Below are 22,484 nucleotides of genomic sequence, written 5' to 3'. Positions count from 1 at the left end.
AACAAAACTAGTTACGCCAGTGTAAGTAGCTAAAAAATCAGCGCTTCCAACTGTGGTCCATCAAAAGTGCGAAATCGTAAATGATAATGCACCTTTGGAGAGAAATGGGTCGCCAAAAACCTCACTGTGGGAATTTAGGGGGAGTAGGAGTTCAGTTAAAATATCGCGGCTGACATTATGCCCCTATTTACGTACCTGTTCGTAAACATAGCATCGACAATAATTCGTAGCTTAACATGTCAGGAAGGTCGCGTGGAGTATTTCGTATTAATTAACCCTTTGCACTGCTGTGAACGTACTTCGAAGACTACTTGACTACTTTTCGCCGAAGCACTTCGAAGGGTCCCTAATCTGGGACCCTTTCCTCGACGAGCTCACCCTCGCTGGCCCCTGAAACTGGGCTATTTTTTAATGCATTACCTGACGCAACCCTGGGTTTCAAAGGGCAAAGGTGCCATGGGGGGAAAAAGAGTAGTGTGCGTGTTACTGTGGGGCTGTGCGTCAACCAAACGGGCACGGACAAAATAAGCACGTTGTCATTGGGAAATTTGAAAGGCCACGGTGCTTAAAACATGTAAAATTGGAAGCCCTCCCTGTTTTTTACCATGCAAATAAAAACAGCTGGATGACCCGAGAAATTTTCCAGCAAACGGTTATACGTCTACAGAGAAAAGTTGCTGGAGAGAACAGCAAAATTGTTTTAATAATGGATAATGCCACCGTTCATAAATACGTGGAAGATCTAAAATTGGCTAATGTTCGAGTCCTCTTTTTACCCCCGAACTCGACTAGCAAGTCCCAGCCCTTGGACCAAGGCATTATCCAGGATTTTAAAGTCCTATACCGGAAGAAGCTTGAGCGGTATTACTTGCGATGGATCGGTATGTATACATTCATCTATTTTGCTCATGTGCGTTTGGATATCAATTTAGATATTTTTATTCATGATTATCATTCTTTCAAATCTATTTGCTACTTTTATAAATGGGAACAGAAATTAATAACATCCCGAAATGGACGTTGATACATGCAATCCGCGCCATAATATCTTTTCGTGTATATATCGGCCTTTGTGAATGAACAACTTAAATATCTTAAGTACTGGGCTCTATTTACCGCCAATTTATATTTCAGGCTTCTCGTAATGAAGACGCACTTCCAAGTCTAACCATGAACTTTCTTCTCACGCGCTTCCCCGTTCTCCCATGCTGGGGTTCTGTCTTTCCAAAGCCGTCCCTTCCCTCCTGCCGCCTTTGGCTGATCTTGCTGACACCCACCTTACGCATCCCAAACCCCTCCTTCCCCAGCATTTCCCATTCACTCCCTCCCTAAGGAGACTGTGCTTGTGTGCGTCGCAAAAAATACGGCCACCAAAAGTAGACTGAGGCAGAGCTGAAGGCCATTTCCCCACCCTTCTTTGACCTGCCCCCTTCACCAGTCCTTGTGCTGACCACACTTCTTCCCTCAGGCAATCCCCATCCCACTCTTATTCACCCCACCCACTGGGAACGTTCCCCGATTGTGGAGAAGGGCATGGTTCATCTTTACTTGCAACGGGGGGAAGTTATTAACCGGAGAGAGGCGGAAGAAGTATCTTCCACTATCGGGAAAATGGTGCCGCGCTTATAATTGTCTCTCTTCTTCTCAGCTGACTTTTCAATTGAAATTAATTTCTTTGCTCTTTCCACACTATATTTATTTACGATTATGGCGCGACTATTTCTTAGTGCTAAAACTAAGAAAATCTTTTCTCTATGTCAATGATCCTTTGCCTAACTTTCAATACGGCGGAGAAAGGAACACGAAAACTAAATGAGGTGACGGTACAGGTTTTTGCGTGTCATTTTTTGGGAATTCACGCTAGCGAACCAATACTTAACCACGTTGAGAAATGATAAAACGTCTCTTGTAGGAAAACAATCAATGTGGATAATAACGTTTCTATCTATATTTCTCCCATACTGTAAGATGTTTCTCCTGTCGTTTTCCGGTTGGAACCTTGCTCCAGTCGGCATAAAAGGAGAGAAACATACTATATGAACAGGTCACCTCACACCCGGTATGAAGAATACAGTCCTGATGAAGAATTAAGTCTTTTATGGCAACGTCTGCGAAGATGATGGAACACAGTAGTCGGACGGAGAACTCAAACAGAATTTACTTCAAATATTCGCCAGAAGATAATCACATCCTACGTTATTTATGATCGTAATTGAGTCTCGGTGAAAATAGAGCACATTCTGCTGAAAATACGAAGTAACTCGAAATATTAACTTACAAAGGTTATTTTGGAAACGGGCTAAGACCCTTGTTTTTCTTTTTTTCTCGTCACTGAGCGATAGAGGGCGACATAAATGGCGGTTAGGCCGGCTGCCGCTAAAATTCCGTGGGTCTCAGAAACAAATATCTATCTTTTGCATACTTAATAGTAGCTATTGGCTCCTAACCACAAATTTATTACTGTTAATTCTTATAATAAACATTGCAATTCATTATTTGATTACGTTTTCTAAACTGGTCGGGAATTTCTTTAGCGATCGTTGATGTTGAAGTATGAACAAGAAATGGGAATTTTATGGTGGTATTTAACGATTTTTTACATCATAAATCGATAGCAAAAAGCCTTTTCTATGAATTATACCGAGAATAACCACCGAAAGCATTTAAATAAGACCACTAAAGACAAAAAACGGCGGAAGAAACAAAAGCGAACATTTTTTTCGTGACTTATGAAAAAGGCTTGAATTTACGAAACTCGATTTTACGAAGTGCCAATTTTCCGGTCCCACTGACTTCGTAAAATCAAGAGTTTACTGTAGCGTAATTTCATTCCTCAGGGACACTTCCGAATGCTGCTTTGCCAAATCAAATAGCATTAACATTCTCTTGATAAAAGTGAACTTGGGCCAAATGCACACAAAATAACTCTCATTTTATGCATATTATTAGCATTTCTTGCCTCTAATCTTTTTCTTTCTTTATATATTCGTTGAAATCCATTGCTGCACAATGGCTGAAAACATAACTCGTCATGCGGTCCAAGTAGCTGACCTACAGAAGTAATTTATCTCATCTCCTTTCCTGAATGATATTAATTAATTAAGATCATTCATTAAGTTTAGAGCTAGTGGAAATGAGTTTTTTAAAAACAATACAGTTCTAGATGCATTTTTTGTCGTCCTAGTTTATCGGGCGAATTGACTTGAATGAAGGTGATTTTGATGGAATTGTACAGAGTAAAAACCAAGTGAACCATGGCAAAAAATAGGAATGTGGATAGAAAAAGAAAGGAGTTATCAAGAAAAAGTATAAACCTTGAAGAGAAATTGAAAGTGATCTATTGATTTGAAAATGGAGAGCGTCAAAGTGATATTGCCCATAAGTTTGAGCTCATGATGTTGACAGTCTGCACACTTTTTCTGAATAGAGACAAAGTTAAAACGTCAGTGACATCAGCCACACCAACTGCAGCCAAGTGGTCAACATGTACATGAAGTTCATTAATGGATAAAAAAAACGGAAAGACTTCTGGTAGTTTCCTTCATCAAAGAAAACGAAAGGCATTGATTGCGATTCGTTACCCACCATTAGTGTATTCATAATATACAAATTATTTGCTTTTAGAAATACCGGTTTAGACGAATGGCAAGGGTCAATTTTATCCTCATTTGAAAAAGGCCAGATTGGTACCCATGCGATGCCACTCCACGTGACGTCACAGGGACCTAGTTTCTATAGGAGTAGATAGGAGTTTTACATCGTCTGAGGTTACCAATGCATGCATGAGGCACAGAGCTCAGGGAAACATCTCTTAAAAATCACCCAGTAAAATTACGTAAGTTCGGAAAGTTTCCTTCATTTGATAAAGTAATAATAATCCTTATTTAAGCCAAGCGCTACCAGCTAGCATGGTACTCTGCTACCTGCTAGCATCCTGCGTCGTATCAGCGCTCAGAGCCTCGCGCCAAGGTCACCTCACTTGCGGCAGTGGGAACCAGAACGACGTACCACGGGAGTTTTCCCGGCATTCATACTTGGCCGTCGCGTTTTCGTGCGCTTGAAAATTTTCACTTTTCATTTAATTGCGAAAAATAGATATACTCATTTAAAAATCTAAAAACGTGAAATACGTATTCCTGGGGTAATAATCTTTCGATTTAAGCAATAAAAAAATTATAGGAAACCACCCTATTCCCAGAGTATCACAAACGGACAAATGATGACCCTTTATCACAGGCAGTTATTTGTGCAAAATCTGTGGCTTAATTTGAATCTATTAAAGAAGACGAGGGTGGTGACTGATCTGGGACATCAAGTGGAAGCTTCATGACAAAAGGGGCTTGGGTGAGACTAGAATTGTTTTAAGACTGGTTTGAAAATTTTTCACCTGCTGGCAATGCACTGCAAACCCCTGAGCTAGCATGTTTTTTTCCTAGATGTTAGCCCGCCCACACATATTGAGGGGATTTCAAAAGCACGTGGGAATATTTTTTAACGAAAAAAAACTTCTTTGAATGCATACCAACTATCTTTAAAGATATTTTAAACAACAAATGTTTAAATAAAGAAGGTTTTCTACGGCTATTAATATGAATTATAGGCAATTCAAAACCCAACACACCTATACTAACAGGAACGCATGCCTATTTTCCCATGCTAAAATGGTCTCGATTAACGCAAATTCGATAAGCACAAAGACCCCAAGGAACGCATCCCTTGCGCTAAGCGAGGCATGAGTGTACCTATTAACTGATGCAACGAAAATATCAATGGTTGAAAAAATATAAAAATGGTGGATATTGCGATTAAGAACATATTCCATAGGTCAGAGTATGGTGATGAATAATTTATCTTATTCATTTAATTATATTATACATACATTTATTAAATTACTCATTAGTGAAACTTTATACAGTGAGAAATTCTATCCTGGCACATTTTTTTAAAATTGAAATTACTTCTCTTCTCTCAAAATGACATAACTTAATTGAAGTTATTGCTGACAATGAGAAATGTTTCAAGATTTTATTGGTGGAATTATATAAGATGGCATCCAAATGATGCATGAATTCCTTTGACAAATTATCAATTTAGCTTCATGCATTGATAGGTATTTTAAGTACATTTAATTTGGCATCAAGATCAAGATTTAATCAATATCATAGTAAGCTTTGAGCAAAATTTTTTTTGGACAGACAGAAATATTTATCTTTTTAATGTAACATATAAAACTGAGTTTTGCGGCATATTGAAAGGCTCGTATGATAAAAATAACAGAGACGGTATGAAATTACTTTTGCTGGAAGGGTGCTCAACACCAATAACTATAGATATTCAACATAATTTTTAACGTTTCACAATGAAATTGGTACCTCATTAATGCCAATGGCCAAGGAAAATGTTGGATTGTGGCAACAGGAGTCACCGTTTCATAATAAGAAAGCACTCAGATAAAGCATTGAGGGTGTGTTATCACAGAAATGAATGGCTAGAATTTGTAAATGTAATGGATCTGTAGAGCATACAGAGCAGTAAAATTGCTTAAGAAAGAGCCTCTATTATTACTTTGCATTCTCCACAATGAAAGTAAAATTTGGTTAGATTTTACACCTAATTGCCTACCTAATTTACCCATAATTCAGTGCTTGTTAACATGAAAAAAATTAATTTAAAAAACAATGGATTGAGTTTTCAAACTTCATTCCATGATCAAGTAAATTAAATATTAAACGAAAGCCTGGATTGGTTTATTAGCGAATAAAGGAAGAAATCTAGCCAAGTTTTACATTCATAACAGAGGATACATAAACTTGATTGTTTCTGGCTTTACTTTGTGAAAATCCATTCTTAATAATAAAACGTTATTGTACTTTTCCACACGATTTAATTAATACGACCGGTTTCGTCGCAGAGGCGACATCATCAGGTACAGAATCCGTTATAATAACAGTTATTTTGTTCTTGTTTATCTGGTTGCTATTACGTTGGTAGGGGAGGGTTGCGTTGGGGTTGGAGCGTCACTCAGCTTCAGGGGAATCTCCAAGAGCGGGGAATAGTTTACAAAAATATTTTCATTTGCGAAAATTCCATTTTTTAAATGCTTCCTTATCTCCAACTCCTCCAAGCAGTCCATCCTTCTTCCCTTTCCCTCAAGGAAGGCATGCATTTGATAAAAATAACAGAGACGGTATGAAATTACTTTTGCTGGAAGGGTGCTCAACACCAATAACTATAGATATTCAACATAATTTTTAACGTTTCACAATGAAATTGGTACCTCATTAATGCCAATGGCCAAGGAAAATGTTGGATTGTGGCAACAGGAGTCACCGCAAAAGGAAGGCATTTGAGAAACGGGGAGTTAGAAAAATCGCATTTTGCGAAACATCTATGGGAGAGTGACCAAAGGAGCAATTTTGTTCCGGAAATCCTCCACCTTGAGGGAAAGGGAAGAAGGATGGACTGCTTGGAGGAGTTGGAGATAAGGAAGCATTTAAAAATGGAATTTTAGCAAATGAAAATATTTTTGTAAACTATTCCCCGCTCTTGGAGATTCCCCTGAAGCTGAGTGACGCTCCAACCCCAACGCAACCCTCCCCTACCAACGTAATAGCAACCAGATAAACAAGAACAAAATAACTGTTATTATAACAGATTCTGTACCTGATGATGTCGCCTCTGCGACGAAACCGGTCGTATTAATTAAATCGTGTGGAAAAGTACAATAACGTTTTATTATTAAGAGGATACATAAACCACTCAAATATTTGCTGGAAAAAGAAACTTACAGTTGAAACTCAAATAATTAAATTTGTATTAGAAAGCCAAACAGTAACCTGATTTCATTTACAAGCATTAGGTGGGTGGTTCAAATTCCTATTCCATTGGGTGATGAAACACTGTAAAAGCTCAGAAGTTCTGGCTCTGCATGGGCTACCAACTAAGGTCCAAAGTCTTTAGACAATTTAGAAACGCAAAGCCAAATAATGAACAATATGATGTAGGTACATCATTAAAGACACATAATTAACAAAAGGAAGGAGGATGTAGAATTGACAAATCGAGGCTGCATTAAACTATTAAACAACCACTGAAATATAAGCTCTTTAAAATAAGTGGAAAAAGGTTAAACATTGTGAACAAAGCAATGGTGAAAGTGCAGGTGCAAGTTCATGATTCAAGTGGTCAACCATCAAAAGTGGCTTAGTTTGAAAATAATAACCTATAGGACAATATTCCCAAAATCCTGTATCAAAAATTACGCAATGGTAATAAAAGATGGTTGACCACACAGCAAGAATGACAAATGCAAAAACGTTTGTGCAAGACAGTCATTAAAGAAGCAGCCTTTCATCACACACTTGTTGACTCAAAATTTTATGCACCTTCTGTAAATTCAAAATGGGAAAAGATATGACTAAGATAAAACACATGACATTTTAGAAAATTTGTCATAAAAATTATGAGAGTAGATAAACTACAATTGGCCTCAGTACGTTTGACAAAAATTGCTTGAATATACCATACAATTTTGACAATTACACGACAGTGAAAATTAGCATAAAATTAAGTTCATGATAAAAAATATTAAAAAACAAGTGAAAAGTAATAATTGAAGTAATGGTGAATCAGTTAATGGTTAAATAAAATGAATAGACAAGACTTGAATCAAAAAATGAACGGATTTCAGATTTCCATTAAATTACAACATCTCCAATAATTACAGCAATGCCAATTATAACAAGCAATAGAAGACCGGCTTAAAGCCACAAACAGAGAGTAAATCACTCCCTGAAAAAGGGATATGTTAATTGAGTACAGCAAAATTACAGTCTCCTTTTATCTGTCATTAACTGATGAACTAAAGCAACTTAAGCTGGAAAATAAAAACTCAGGTAAGAATAAAAAAGGAAAAAGAGGTAAATGACACATTGGCTCACCTTAAGTCCCTTGGCTCGATTGATTGCTCGCAAAGGTCTTAGAACCCTCAAGACTCGGAGGATTTTAACAACTGATATAGCACCAGAGCTGAAACAATAAAAAACAAGAGTAAAACAAAACTCAGAAATAATTAGGACAGATGCAAAAAAGTTCATTGACACTAAGGAACATTCTACATTAAGTTGACAACAAGAGTGATTCATTAGTGTTGATAAAGAGTGATTTTTTTCACAAGTCACCAGCCACCCAATGTATTGCTCAAAAATCAAAAATGTAGCTAAAAAGTAAATATTGCACTTCCCACAAAATTTTAATAAATCTTTAATTGCAAAAAGGAACATTACTAGATTAAATATCTATTCCAAAACACTTATAATAAAAGTTATAAAAAATATTTTTGTGATTTCTCCATGATAACTTGGCTCTTTTGACTTAATCTTTATCTTTTTATTTCCTGCAACTGGCTCTTTGCTCTAGCTAAAAACTCCTTCTCCATTATGAACTATTTAACTTTATGATCAATAATGTAGCTTTCTTAAATAAATAACTTTTGGACCATAAATTTGGGGTTTCGATAAGATATAAAGGATTAACCTGCTGTAATGTTTGGCTCTTTCCCGGGGAAGAATAGCAGAGAAGATTTCTCGGGTTTTGCACTGAGTCAGGTCTTCCATATTTTCACGACCATTCCACCATTGTGATTAGTAACTCGCCCATCCTCTTAAGGGATTCTCTTCTGGGATTCCATGCATTCCTTTCGATGTTTTTTTTTGAAACGTTGGAAGGAGATATGGAGGACTGACCCCATGCAAAACCCGAGAAATCTCCACTGAGTAACCAGCTGTTTCAGCATTTGAGAAAATTCCCAATTATCCATGCATGATTATCTGTGCATGAAATATCCGTGCTTTAGCTTCACCCTCCTTTTAATGTTTTCCAAATCACAACCAATCTTAATTTGAATACTAGAAATGCTGCAACCCACCTCGCATTTTAATGGACTAGAAGTGCTGCTACCCACATTGCATTTTAATGGGTCCAATAAAATTGCCATTCGTGTCTTTAAGGTAGAGCGCACTGAATTTCTTGAGGATTTGAGTTTTACCACAGCCAATGTAGTATGTGAAAAACTAAATAAACTCCACCATGACAGTGGATTATGGTAATCGTCGCTCTAAAGCTGTAAGGGTCCTTCTCCAACTCATTTGGGACTGCTACTCCTCAGCTATGAGCACCAAATCATTGGTCCCGTTATTTTAAGGCACCAAGGGTCCTCCGCTCGTCTTCCTCAGGGCAGTGGTGCTTTTTGACAGTACTGCACACTAAATAAATGCTAAGCGGAGCTATGGATCTACCTTTACAGGGATAAAGCTATAATTGGGACTGCTAACCAAAATTAATTTTTGTGATGGTGAAAATCAATCGATATCATAACTTTTCAATGTAAAACTCACTAGTGCATGTACAACATTTCAAATATTGAGAATAAATGGATTGCTTTGCGATCATCGCTACACTGCATACATTTTTGAAAACAAATCAAAAGTCACTTGAAGGGATGGAATAATGCAATCTGAGGCTTTCCAAATGTGGCCCCTTACCCTCGACTTTCATTGCAGTTGCAGTAATTAGCATTGTTCCCATGTTTTTTAAGTATGCAAAGCTAGAATGAAAATAGCACATTCAGGCTTGCAGCAATTCACGTGCCCCTGGGATGATGCAACATGCGAATCACCTCAGGGGAACGAACTTCTGATTAACGAAACAGCAACATTTCTGTCCCTTGAGTTTCATTTAAGAGAGGTTTCAATGCATATTGTTTGATTTATGTAAATTAAGAAAATAATAAGAAATAAAAGTGAAAGTTAGGATTATCCCTAATTTCAAATTATTCATGCTGCCTCTCCCAATCATTAGCCAGGATAATTGGGAGTTTACTGTACTCAGCATAAGTCACATTGAGCAACATTTTTTTCAATGCAAGACTTAATTCCATAAATGGAAAAAGACAAAGGTAATGAGAAACTAAATTTATGGTATGAACAGTTTAACCTGTTACCTGAAAAACATGGAGATTAAGGAGACACACACAACCAGCAAATCTAAAAGATTGAACGCTGAGCGGCAGAAGGCACCTTCGTGAAGTACAAATCCATAGGATATCATCTTGAGACAGATTTCCACAGTAAAGACAGTAGTGAAGAAATAATCAAAATAGTTGAGAATCTGAAAGAAAGGAATATCATATTTACCATATAAAAGTGATGTAGATATCATAAATGAGTACTATTCAAGCTTGAGTGATAAAACAATAAAATCGTACTGAGCAGCTTGTTCCTGAATTCTATGCGAAATAAATCAACCACTGGCTTTAAAAATGTTACTTGTTTACAATACTTCATTTCAATCTGTTACCCTTATTTTCTGATAAATACAAAATACTGATATGAGAAATAAATTTCTACATTTACATAAAATAAGACAAAAACGATTACACCAAATTTAAACCAATTGGTTGGGTTCAGAGGAAAATTGCACCTAACTTCTTGATGGGAAGCTCTGAAACAAGAGAGTTTGTCTGCTGTTTTACATCCATCACACAAATAAATTGTACAGCCAATATCAATCATGAGAGCAACTTAAGAGTTTTGATTTTATGAAAGAATAAGGTTACCTAATGCCAATAAAAAGAACTCAGCTTTCTGCTGGCAATCCCTTTTATGCTATTGGCAGATCAAAACATATATTCCGACAAAAAGATTAGCAAACCAATAGATTTCCACGAAATTATTGACAAATGTGTGCAAAAAATACCATTTCTATCAACTGTCTGTAAAAGAAGCAAGACACCAGAGTTTAATGAGCTCTACCATCTGAACAAAGCAACCAATTTCAATGCTATCAAAAGCATGAGAGAGTTTATTACTACGCTGTGTCCAATTCTTTAAAAAATCCTCTACTTAGTCATACATTCTGTATTTAATTTTCTGTCAAAAAAACAGTTTTTATAAAAGGAAGCTTGATCCAATCTAAACTGTTCAGGGTTCCCACTCTAACTACATTGTAAAATTCACGGGTTTTTCCAGGTTTTCACAGTCTAAATGTCATCAAATTCACGGTTTGTAGATAAGGCATTTGAGGCAGAAATATTGATCACGTAACAATCATCGGCCACACGTTAACTAAAAATGTAACAAACGCAACAGATGCCTTGAATGCAAACGCAGAAATGAAAGTGCTATCTCTTATGACGTCACCTATAGTTATCAAAATTAAGGTCCTGCTAAAGGGTGTGTGTGGGAAAATGGAGAGAGCAGGGTGGCAGGGAAGTGAAGAAGTGCCTGATTTTTTGCCAGTGTTGATGTCTTCCAATCGCAGGCTTAAGGACAATGCGCTGTCATGGCACAATTAATATTTGCGCTTCAAATACACGTGTGCAGAAATATGAGTGGACAGTATCTGCATATGACTCGACCTTGAAACATGATCGAAACCATAGATTTTTCTTTTAATCTGTCTATCGTAGTTCTACAATCAAGTTTGAGACATTTCTAAGGTTTTATGACGAAATTCACGGCTGTTTCCAGGTTTTTTCACGGTAGACAAAATTCACGGCTTATTCACGGTTTTAAGGTTTTCACAGTTGAGTGGGAACCCCGCTGTTTGCAGAAAACCAGTCGTTTCCCTGAATGGTATGCCCCTGTGATAGTTTCTCAGGGAAAGAAGTGATTGCTCAATCCATCATTTTCTGAATCACAAGGTCGTTCACCGTCCCTTTTTCCATCGCTTTTTCCTTAGTTCTTCCAGTCCACAACCATCATTTCATCAAAAGACAAATGTGGCATTACAATAGCTGTTAGCAGCCATGGATTCTCATTGGCTGAAAGACGGCACCAATGATGGTTTCAGGGAGGGGAAAAAGGGATTTGATTCCTGTCCCTGGCGCTATTGCAGAAAATGATCACGTGAAATGGTCATTCTTCCTCTATCATTGGAGCAATTACTGGAGCTTTCTCCTGAGAGGGTTGGAAAAATAACAGTGCGATTCAGGCTTAAGACAAAACAGTATTACGATGTAGCCATGAGAAAACCTGGCCGAAGTACTATCGGCTGTCTCTCCTCCATATACTGAAATGGAGGTGCCTTGCAACAAATTATCGGTCACAGAAAATAATAATGATTGTAATGAATATGTTGCATTGTATGGACCACTTTTTCATTCATCTTCCTTTTTAATTTTTGAGGATTTGGTCAAAATCTTACACATAAATCCCGCCAACATTTTGCTTTGTTTTTAAAACTCTATCAAGGCAAAAAGCCCATTAATAGGGAGCCATGCCCTGATGAAGTTCTAAAAATAAACTGAAACATTGACAAGGCAAGTTTGCTAAATTTTGACCAAAACCTAAAAATTGAAAAGGAGGATGAATTATCAAAATAATTGGAAATGAAATTGTGGGAGAAAATATTTACCCACCTGGTTTCTCTCTGACGATGCATTCAGAGGGTCTTCAGCAGCTAACATTGCAGATGATATCATAATGCATACCAAGATGACATTTCCAAAATAGCTATGATTACATAACCAGTGGCAGAACACCCGAAACCTGATTAAAAATTCCAAATCAATTTAGAAATACGGTAGGCTTAAATACAATGAAGCATATTATTGCTCTTAAAATACTGAAAAAGCCCAGAATACCAACAGATTGACATTTACTAGGTTGGGCATATTATTTAAGCTGATTCATCACATTATCTGCCTTAATTTTCAGCATATTCAAATTAATATGAAAAACATTATTGTTATGCACCTATATAACACATCCATGTGCATGCAAAGCACTTCTATTATACCAATTTTCTATTAATAAAATTCCACCTTTATAAATCAATCAATACACTCCAAACTATTCTACAAAACACAGTAATCATTAGTTCTAAAATGCATCTTCAGTAAAATGATTGAATCCCTCAAAACTGTAAATGAAAACTAGGGGTCCATCCAAATGACAGAAATATCTCTCTGGATAAATGTTACAGCAAATTACTCACAATAATTATGCTACATAGTGAATTGACTTTAAATAGCATTTGAAAGAGCAATAACAGAGAAACAATAAATCACCTAAAGAGCAATAATGACCTAAAAGAGTATTTGCTTTCATATGGTACAATCTAGTAAAAATATAACCAATAGGATTTATAGACACTGAAGCCACACTGGCAAGCTAGAATGAGACTAAATATTAATAATAGCCCACAATGCAATAAAACCTATAAAATTTATAAGTTCATTTGAAAAATGTCCAGAATAAATAAAGCAATTAAGAACAATCACATTCACTGAAATTAGATATAAGCACTAACACATTAGGAAATCTAAACTACAACTATTTTTTCATCATTACCAACATATCAAACAGAAAATCTATAATATTCATTCAAATTTCACTAAAAAAAATCAGATAAGCAAGAAACATAACACCGTAACCATTCACTCCAGAGGCTATCTAAAAGAAACACAAAATAAACATCACAACTTTCAATCCTAAATGAAGCTACAAACTATTACTAAAATGCACCTATTCTATTTCAGTGGCATGCTATCAGGTGACAGATTTATGTACAAACAGCCAAGTCATTTCCTAGGCAACTTCAGGTATGTCCAGCAAATATATGCAGCAGTTTTTCAGCAGGGTATTGCCTTGGTTGTGGAAAAGACATTTGCTAATCATAATCCAAAACTTTTTTTTTAATTCAAAGGACTGTTTTACCAAATTTATCTGACTGATGTAATGACCTAGTCTTTCATCATCCTATTGCCAGATGTTTGATGTTATCCTAAAAACCATACATTGCTAATAACACCCCAATACTTTATTTATACTGATTTCCTAGGTATTTAAAAGTTGCCAATTCACATAGTATCTAAAATTCATCATACAAATTTATGAGTTTTTTACAGGTTTTATTATCTGCCCTCAAATTACTTGATGAAAAGGGAAATACAGGATGAAGACAAAAAAACCACTGAAAAATGTATTGCAATTTTTTTTAAGACTTTCATTTTTCAGCTGTAAAATACTGAATAAATTCAGCATTGACTCTCAAAAGATTTGAACTATCCAAGCAATAAGCCCATGAGGTGAAATATATTTTCACCGGCTAATTCTTAACTGATGAGTCATTTGACAGGCAAAGCCAAAAAATTCAAAAGGTTGGAAAACTTGTGCTAAGGAGCGGCAAAATACTCTCATGTCTAATACAAATGTGTTTCCAAAATGGACTTGCCAAACAATTTCAGTCCTTTTGCTTTCTTAAACCAATAAGTGGATTAAAAATTATTGGTTCCCTTGGATTTCAAAGACTTTAATTAGGTAGCATTAGAATAACATCCCTCATGTATGACGTAGCCTCAAGCCAATATTAACAAAACAGATCTAATCACAAAGATCATAATTGCTCAGTTCCACTGCTGAGGGAATGCTTCAGATTTTCGCAATAGGAAAACTCAATAGTTCAGCTTGAAGAATAACACAGAAAATTATGACTTATATATAAGATAATGCCAGCATATATGAATTGCAGTGTACTCTGATTAGGACATTTTTGAAGGGATACAATATTATGAACTCAATAACCAGGAGAGCGTACATGCACATATGTGATTTGAAATTTATTTAGGATGAACTCTTTATGCATACCCGAGTAAAGTCCCCATTTTTTGCCCAAAATCTCTAAGATAAAAATAATATGGAAGCCTATATTTGAGTGCAAGTAACTAATTAGGCAACCTGAAATTCACCATCATGGAATAAATTACAGCATAGAAGACATAATTGTTTGCAAACATATTCATGATTAAACCTTTGAAAATAAAAATCATAGGAAATTAATTCAAGCATCTCATTTAAGTGATGACACTTAGTCAAAAATCAACTAATTTTTCTCCTCATGTTTAAAAAATATAATGAGTAAAGGAATGATTAATTTATTCATTACACAAGCTAAACAAAGGATAAAACGCTGAAAGTCATTTTTAAATGAACCTTACTGAAGATCAAGTGTTTTAAAATATCAATTCACACTTAAGGCAAAAAATAAGATGTTCTGATTATAGAAATATTCCGTTGTATTCCATGAGTACAAAGCATTTTGAACACATGAGGCTTCAAGACATGCTTTGAATTACAGAAAGTTTTCTCCAAAAAATCAAGCTTCAAAAAAAAAAAAGGCCACCTGTGGAGATACTACTTAAGGAGACATATGGTATGCGGAACTTCCGCTTTGTATTTTCTGTTCCAAGACTTTCTCATGTTCAGTACGAGTTAACTTTAATAGTGTTTTACCACTTTCTTTTTTTCTTTTCTTAAAAATTCTTTCTTAAAAATCCTCCCCATATTTGCTTGTTGATGATGCCTGGGATACATTTTGAATATGCCATTCCTCTAACCTGTGCAGTGCTTTTGAAGACAAAGTAAAATTGAATTGGGTAAAAGCACAAAAAAACACACATAAAAAGTTTCCCACCAAAATCCTTACTTACTGCACAGTATCATCAGTAGTTTGGGCTGTGCATCAATGTGGGAGCAAATAATCAGCCAGAGCATTTTGCTTTTTATATGAGATCATATTCACAGAGTATAATAGCATCATCAGCAAACTCTCATGGAAAATGTAGCTAGTAAGGTATCCAATATGTGCAAAATTTTGATTTATGTGTGAATTTTTCACCACATCAGTCTTCTAAAATCCTACCAGCAAAGCAACCATAAGATTCTTAATGTAACTGTTTATATGTACTTGAGGGAACAACAGTGCTCATGATGAAACCATGCTATCACGAAATGTACTAACTAGAGTTCACGGCTCTGTTTTCAGGGCAATTCAAGAAGAATTCACACTGTATCTGTAGCTTCTCCTTATAACAATATTTTTTAAAATCTATTCATTCTCATAGTTTATTTAAGAAGCCTTACAATACTAATGTGGCGAGAGTTACTATTAAACATCAAAGAGTTCTACCGAATAAGAACTTAATAAAGTATCTTCCCTGACTGTATTTACCTATGTTTTATACTGGCATCTGATAATGATCAGTTAAGGTTTGAGAAGATCTAGGCTTTGATAAAAATAAAATCGAAAAACTAATTTTTTCCTATCAAAATCAGAAAGAATAAAAAACCCCACAGCATTCATCAATCCTTTCATTACATTTACATTTCATTTTCCAAAAACAGGGTTTTGAATTTCAACAATGATAACATAGCATGAGTCTAGTTAATTTCAATTAAAAAAAAATAAACAACATTTACATATATTGCTTAAAATTGACCATTGAAAATATTAAATGTTGAAGAAAGGTTTGATTAACCAGGATTTTACAGCCATGAGGGAAGTGAGAAATCGCACTCACATCTATCACATGTGAAAAACCATGTAAATGATATTCAGTGTAAAAATTATGCCATAATAAATTACAATGCAAAGGCAATAATCAATCAATTACTCAATGAAGATTAAGAAATAATATGAGAACACATCTATTATTATTAAAAAAGTTATACCCGAAAGAAAAGAGATAAAATACCATGCACCAAAAAATAAATATAAAAAAGACAAAGATGACATAGAAAATAGTGCTATTGCCTTCCACTATGAATATTATTATGTGAAAAATAGTATCCATAACCCTGATTAGTCTATATCTATTTATCAGAGAAAATTACTTTGAAAGGAGAAATGAGCTACCTAAATTAGCATACAGGAAATTAATAATAAGAATATTCTCCCTGAGCCAAATTGATAATTTGTCAGAACCTAACTGTTTTCATTATGACAATCCACCAACTAAAATACAAGCCTTTCCTTAAAACGTACTATAAAAATCGAATATTTTTCTAAATCAATTATTTTTCTCAAATTTCATAAACCAGGATCTAATCAGAAAGAATCAAATTCCAAGGAAGGAAGATACTCACAAAAAGACTCCTGCTTTGAATGTGAGAGCTCCAGAGTTAAAAAATTGGCAGTTATTTTCTGACAAATTATCTTTTTCACCACATTCATTTTTCATAGCAAGTAATCCAATATGATGTATGAATGAATTAGCACTTAAATCATTCCTATGAAATTCATTCATTATCAGTTCTGAGTACATGCATGAGAAGTAATTTTTAAGCATCAAATATTACAAAATGGAGAGAATTGAAGCAGTAAGAACATGAGCCCCTCTAGATAGCTAATCTAGATATTCTCATTACTTCGATGCAAATATTTTGTGAAGACTGATCTAAGTGGAAATAAGCTTCCTCATTATTCAGAATTTTTCTATGCATTTAGTGAAAATATACGAGCCATACAGTATCCTGCTGGATCTATGAGCTTTATTACCATAAAAAAGCTATGTAAATAGTACGAATATCAACACATCCTACGAAAGACATACCAGTTCAGAAGAAGATGAAGATTTTATCCTTAAATATATTTCACCAAAAAATAAGAGGTAAAAAAATTGGTGCAAATAATATAGCCATAAAAACATACATGGAAAATACATCATTATAATATGGAATAAATGACGAGGGCTGCATCAGTCCTATCATTGAATCATTGTTCCACGATTCAGTTAGAGTAAAATCAAATCACCATCTCCCAAAAAATATTAGGCACAAATAAATACCTGATTGCAATGCATGAAATTAAGAGTAGTTTTTTCAAGGAAACTAAATATGTAATAAGATTTTTCAGAGAGCTAATTACAATGTATACTATTATCTTAACTTATTTCAAAAGGATGATGATTTTTATATGCTTAGCGTTTATTCTCACTGGAGAAGAAATTTTTTTACTCATTTACTGATTACACCATGGAATGCAATTCAAGGATACAGAAGATGCAGCTGCGATTTAAGTTATTTACCATCTTAATCACTATTTAGGCAAAGATGAAAATTTCATAAATAATTTGAAGAAAGAAAAAATTTACAGCCACGACTGAAGAAGAACTTGAGACCACGCTTCACCTGGTGATTTGAGGAAAACCTGTATCAAATTATGACACTAAACAAAAATTATCTCATAAAATTCCAACTGGCCTACAGGCCTTATTAGCATTTGTGCACCAGAGGAATGAGGATGAAACTAACTATACACAAATCAGAGACAAATAAAAAAAACTGATAATAAACTTCCACTAAGCATGTAGCCCTATCAATCATGATACCTTAATACGAAATAATATATCCATTCTAAATGCTAATTAAGGACATATTGGTTACCATAACACTTTGTATTACCTTATGTATACACTATCATTAAGTATCAATGCTATTTCCTTCAAAAGGGAACAGGGAATATTTAAAAGCAGGTATAATTCTTGAGGAAGTAGAAGTATTAAAGGTCTCAATGCCAGTGATCGTAAAAAGTAAAAGGGAAAGAGATAAATTAACTATTTAACACACACATAACTGGAGTTGAGGGTCTCCAGGCACAAATGATTTTTTTTATTGATATTAAAATGAAAATCCATTGAAAACTGAAAACTTGCCAAACAGCAAACACTTAAATCTATAACACCCCCTTGCATATTGCATGATGGCTATTCACAATATGGAAGTAAAGGGATCTAAAAACGACATAACAGATAAAAATATCATTGCCAACCTAAAAGTTGGCTATATTGATAGGGATGATCACACTGAGTACCTATTCTAGCATTATGAGTTATTCACACCCTTGGGGCCTTGATGGGAGATGTCCCTTCTAGTTGAAGGTTAAAACCAAGAAAATTTGATAAATAAATAGTCAAACATCTTGAGTTCAGTTGGATGAGTCCTGATGAAACTTAGTAAAAAAGTAAATGCAAACTACTGCAGTGCTTGGCTAGTTCTGACTCCAGCAATTGAGAACAACCTATACATTTCATGGATTAATGGTCAACATAAAGATAGTCAAGCCTAAAATCTATTCCAATTAAAAACCACTGGCACACTCCTACCCACAGCACTACTGGAACTCTATCTTGTTGCTATAGGGAACCTCTTAAAGCATATCTACATCATGCTTACTAAATTTTCAGGCACGACAAAGATTAAAAAGCTATCTCAATGAGGAAAATTGAAAAGAGATAAAATAACTCCGATATAAAAATATATACAAATTGAACATGAAACTTAAACGTATACAAGAAAGATAGTGAGAGAAGAAACAGAAAATGAATTTGACAAAGAGTGATAAAACTTTAGTGAAAAATAAGTCAAAGTAAAATATAAAGTAAATAAAACAATCAAAATTTTGAGCGACAAAGCTCATAAATTTGAATAGAATCAATAAGCCCTTCAGAAATTACACAACTTTCTTGTTTAAAAAAAATTGTATCTTAAATCCATCAGATTACATTCGGTAGAATATTTTCCTCATTGATAAACACAGCAGTTATTAGCAACATAATGCAGATACTATGATATACCAAAAAAGCAAGGCAAAATATAATCACTTTCTACCAATAAAAAACAATAGCAGATCGGCAAGGACACTCTGGTGCACACTGTTTCAATGACTAGGCTAAATTTATTGGTTCAAATGGGCAAAGAAAATTCAAACAGTTATTAGACAACGATGCAAGGATCCGATTCGTCATCACCTGTTTGAATGAGAAAAAATGAAGAAGGATGATGATGGGGGGATAGGTTGCTTCTGATTGGACATGTTCAGCTCTGAAAGTCGCCGAGGCCGAGCTGAAGCCTGGCCATCTTCACCCAATGCCTCATCCATATCTTCATGTATGCAAAAAAGAAAGAGGTAAAAGATGCAATTGAAATATGGCTAATCATAGTTAATTAAAATATTAAACCTACCTGTTTTTATGAGAAAATATAAAGAAGCTGGTACCAATGGGAAGTGGATGAATGGTCGTTTTAAGGCTTATTTCAGTCATGCGCCTCGGGCGAGCAGATTCCATTTTATGCTCTTTTTCCATTTCTTCGCTACTATTATCACTGTGTACACCCTCTTCTGAAAATTTGCAAACTAGAATCCTTACTAATAGCTCAGAAATGCTAGGGTTGGCATTTTAGCATCAAGGGAAAGTAAAAACTTGAATCTAAAAGTTACAATTATTGATGACAATCCCAAGATAACTACAAAAAAATATCCTTTGCCTTAAAAAATCACGAGATTCATGAAAATTTTACTGGGAATGAAACTGCTCATTTACAAGAGGAGAATTTGTATCGAGTACAAACACCATGCACTAATTATCTTGTATTACAAAAGGACTTTCTTAATGTCTCACCCTGATTGTCTGTGGTTTCATCATAGCCGTATTCTTCTCCATCTTCAGCTTCTAACCTCACATTTGAATGACTAGCCAGCTCTTCATCTTTCTCTGACCTGAAATAAGGTAGACATTTTAAAATTCCAGTACTTACACTACATATCACTCACATGATGACCAGCACACGCTAGCATGCATGCTTCTTCATATAGGTACCCCATGGGCCTTTAAAAATGCCACTTTTTTTTAGAGCTCATGAGTTTTCTAATAAAATATTCTTCATGAGCTTTGAACATGAGTAGAATAAAGAAATTGAATTTAATTGCAGTTTGAAACATTTTTCTACATCACCACAAGAAATTTAAGTTGTATAAATTTTCAAATGAACATTTAATCCTTTAAAAAGCGCAGCCATCTTTTTTTTATACAGTAGCTAACTGTTTTAAATGCTGTAAAAATACTATTAGTTTCAGTTGAGCATAGAGCTGAAACTCAGATGATGTACAGATTTACTTTCATCTTACCCATGGATGAAGATCAAAGAGTTCAAATTTACATTACATATATATTTTAATTTCCCATGGATATGCAATCCCTCATTCTAAAGTAAAAGCAAATACATATAGCACATGAAAATGGGCTTTCCCAGCACTCAAAATTGTTGAGGTAATCTTAGGGACCGACTTGAAAACAAAGGCCAAGCCATTCTCTGAAATGTTGGAAAAAATGTCCCCTATAACCTGGCTAATACAAGAAGCCTTACTCAAAAATATTTCAAATGAATTAAATTTAAAATAAAGCCATTTGATATAAGACACGGTCTCAGGCGTTACTTTGTGGAATTGCTTCATGTTGAATGAAATAAAATAACTATGTTTTATTCCACACTTTATTTTATTTTAAACCGGTCGTACGATTTAAAATAAAGTGTGGAATAAAACATAGTTATTTTATTTCATTCAACAAAAAGACATTTGATTCTTACATAGATATTTTTTTAAGTTCCCAGAAAGTCACAAGAAACTTTGACCAGTTTCCAAGAGAAAAATTGTAGCTCTGCTCATAACCTTACCATTTCCATCAGTTTAAAGAATAATGCTCAGCCTTCATAAATAAAACTTACGAGTTGCAGCTTATCTTCCCTCACTCAAACTATCCCTTCCACTCACTCTTTAAAATTTAGAATTGGATGATGTTGACTTCATAGCTAACCACTTGAATACAAATCAAATGAAATATTGATTTTACACAGTTTTAAGGATCAAAATATGGGCTATATGTGATGTGAAAATTTTTGTTTTGAACCCGGAGTCGGACAGAGGGGGATATAACGAAGGGGACAACTGCCCAGTAATTTCTGGAAAAATCGAAAAGACAGTAATTTTTAATGCGACTCCCCAATTTTAGTTTTTATATTTCATCATAGTAACAAACAATGCTTGGAAATAATTGATAAATACCTAAAAGTCACTTTTCTATGAGTATAAGGCCACAGAATCATTACTGCTGCGAGGTATTGCATACCACCAAGATGAATTGGTAAGCAATGGAACCCCCACAATACAATGACCTTCATCCACCTCTGGAAGTCAGATATGGGGTACCAGATATGTAAGCAAGGTACACCACCCATACTTTGATATTGCTACGTAAAATCAAGCAGTGAAATATCAAAGTTTTACTGCAAAACTTCTGAAAATCAAAAATTATGTCACCCAGTCAGACAGAGGGGGATATAAGGAAGGGGAAAAGGTTATAAAAAAATACTGCTACAATGCAACGGTGAAATCTTCTTTGGCCAAAACATAAAAAAATCTTGGCCTTCAGCCCTTAAACTTGTATCCCAAATGTTCAGCTCTTCTGACATGCTTAAGCTTCCTCTTTCAGTTTTTGAAAGAGAAAGCTGAGGCATTTCAGAAGAGCTGAACTTTCTGAATCAGCCTCCTCTTTCAGTTTCAGTTAGCAATCCCATCTCATGTGTAGAAACAGCATCCATGTCTCAACAGAACATTTTGAGCAACTGGTGAGATGAGCATCCAGATTTACAGCTTTATTTTTCACCCAAATCAGAAGCAAAGTTATATACTTGCATAAAAAAGCTTAAGGATGGTCACTGTGGGATTTTTGGGAGAGTAAAAGGCAGACGGTGTGTTGCTGCATCATTAGGGCAATAGAGATAAATTAACCAACCACTTCAGAAAGAGAGTAAGAATAGGATCAGATAACTAGAAGAGTGTAATGGAAGGACAAAGAAGATGGGGCA

The 22,484-nt window shown here is 35.0% G+C and overlaps 1 protein-coding gene across 1 annotated transcript in view; it reads right to left on the bottom strand.

The window, feature by feature from the left end:
• LOC124171523 (muscle calcium channel subunit alpha-1) overlaps window positions 1-22,484 on the bottom strand; it is a 287,447-nt gene that overhangs the window by 108,429 nt on the left and 156,534 nt on the right. Inside the window, exons 18-22 of the mRNA XM_046550696.1 lie at window positions 20,240-20,337; window positions 19,803-19,959; window positions 12,419-12,548; window positions 10,001-10,167; window positions 7,941-8,028 (exon numbers count right to left, since the gene is read on the bottom strand). Coding sequence (XP_046406652.1) covers window positions 7,941-8,028; window positions 10,001-10,167; window positions 12,419-12,548; window positions 19,803-19,959; window positions 20,240-20,337 — 640 coding nt within the window. The remainder of the gene's footprint in view (window positions 1-7,940; window positions 8,029-10,000; window positions 10,168-12,418; window positions 12,549-19,802; window positions 19,960-20,239; window positions 20,338-22,484) is intronic.

This window comes from Ischnura elegans, chromosome X (assembly GCF_921293095.1).
Source record: "Ischnura elegans chromosome X, ioIscEleg1.1, whole genome shotgun sequence".
Lineage (NCBI taxonomy): Eukaryota > Metazoa > Arthropoda > Insecta > Odonata > Coenagrionidae > Ischnura > Ischnura elegans.
The sequence above is the reverse complement of the archived record's forward strand: the minus strand, read 5'-3'. Positions and strand labels throughout refer to the sequence as shown.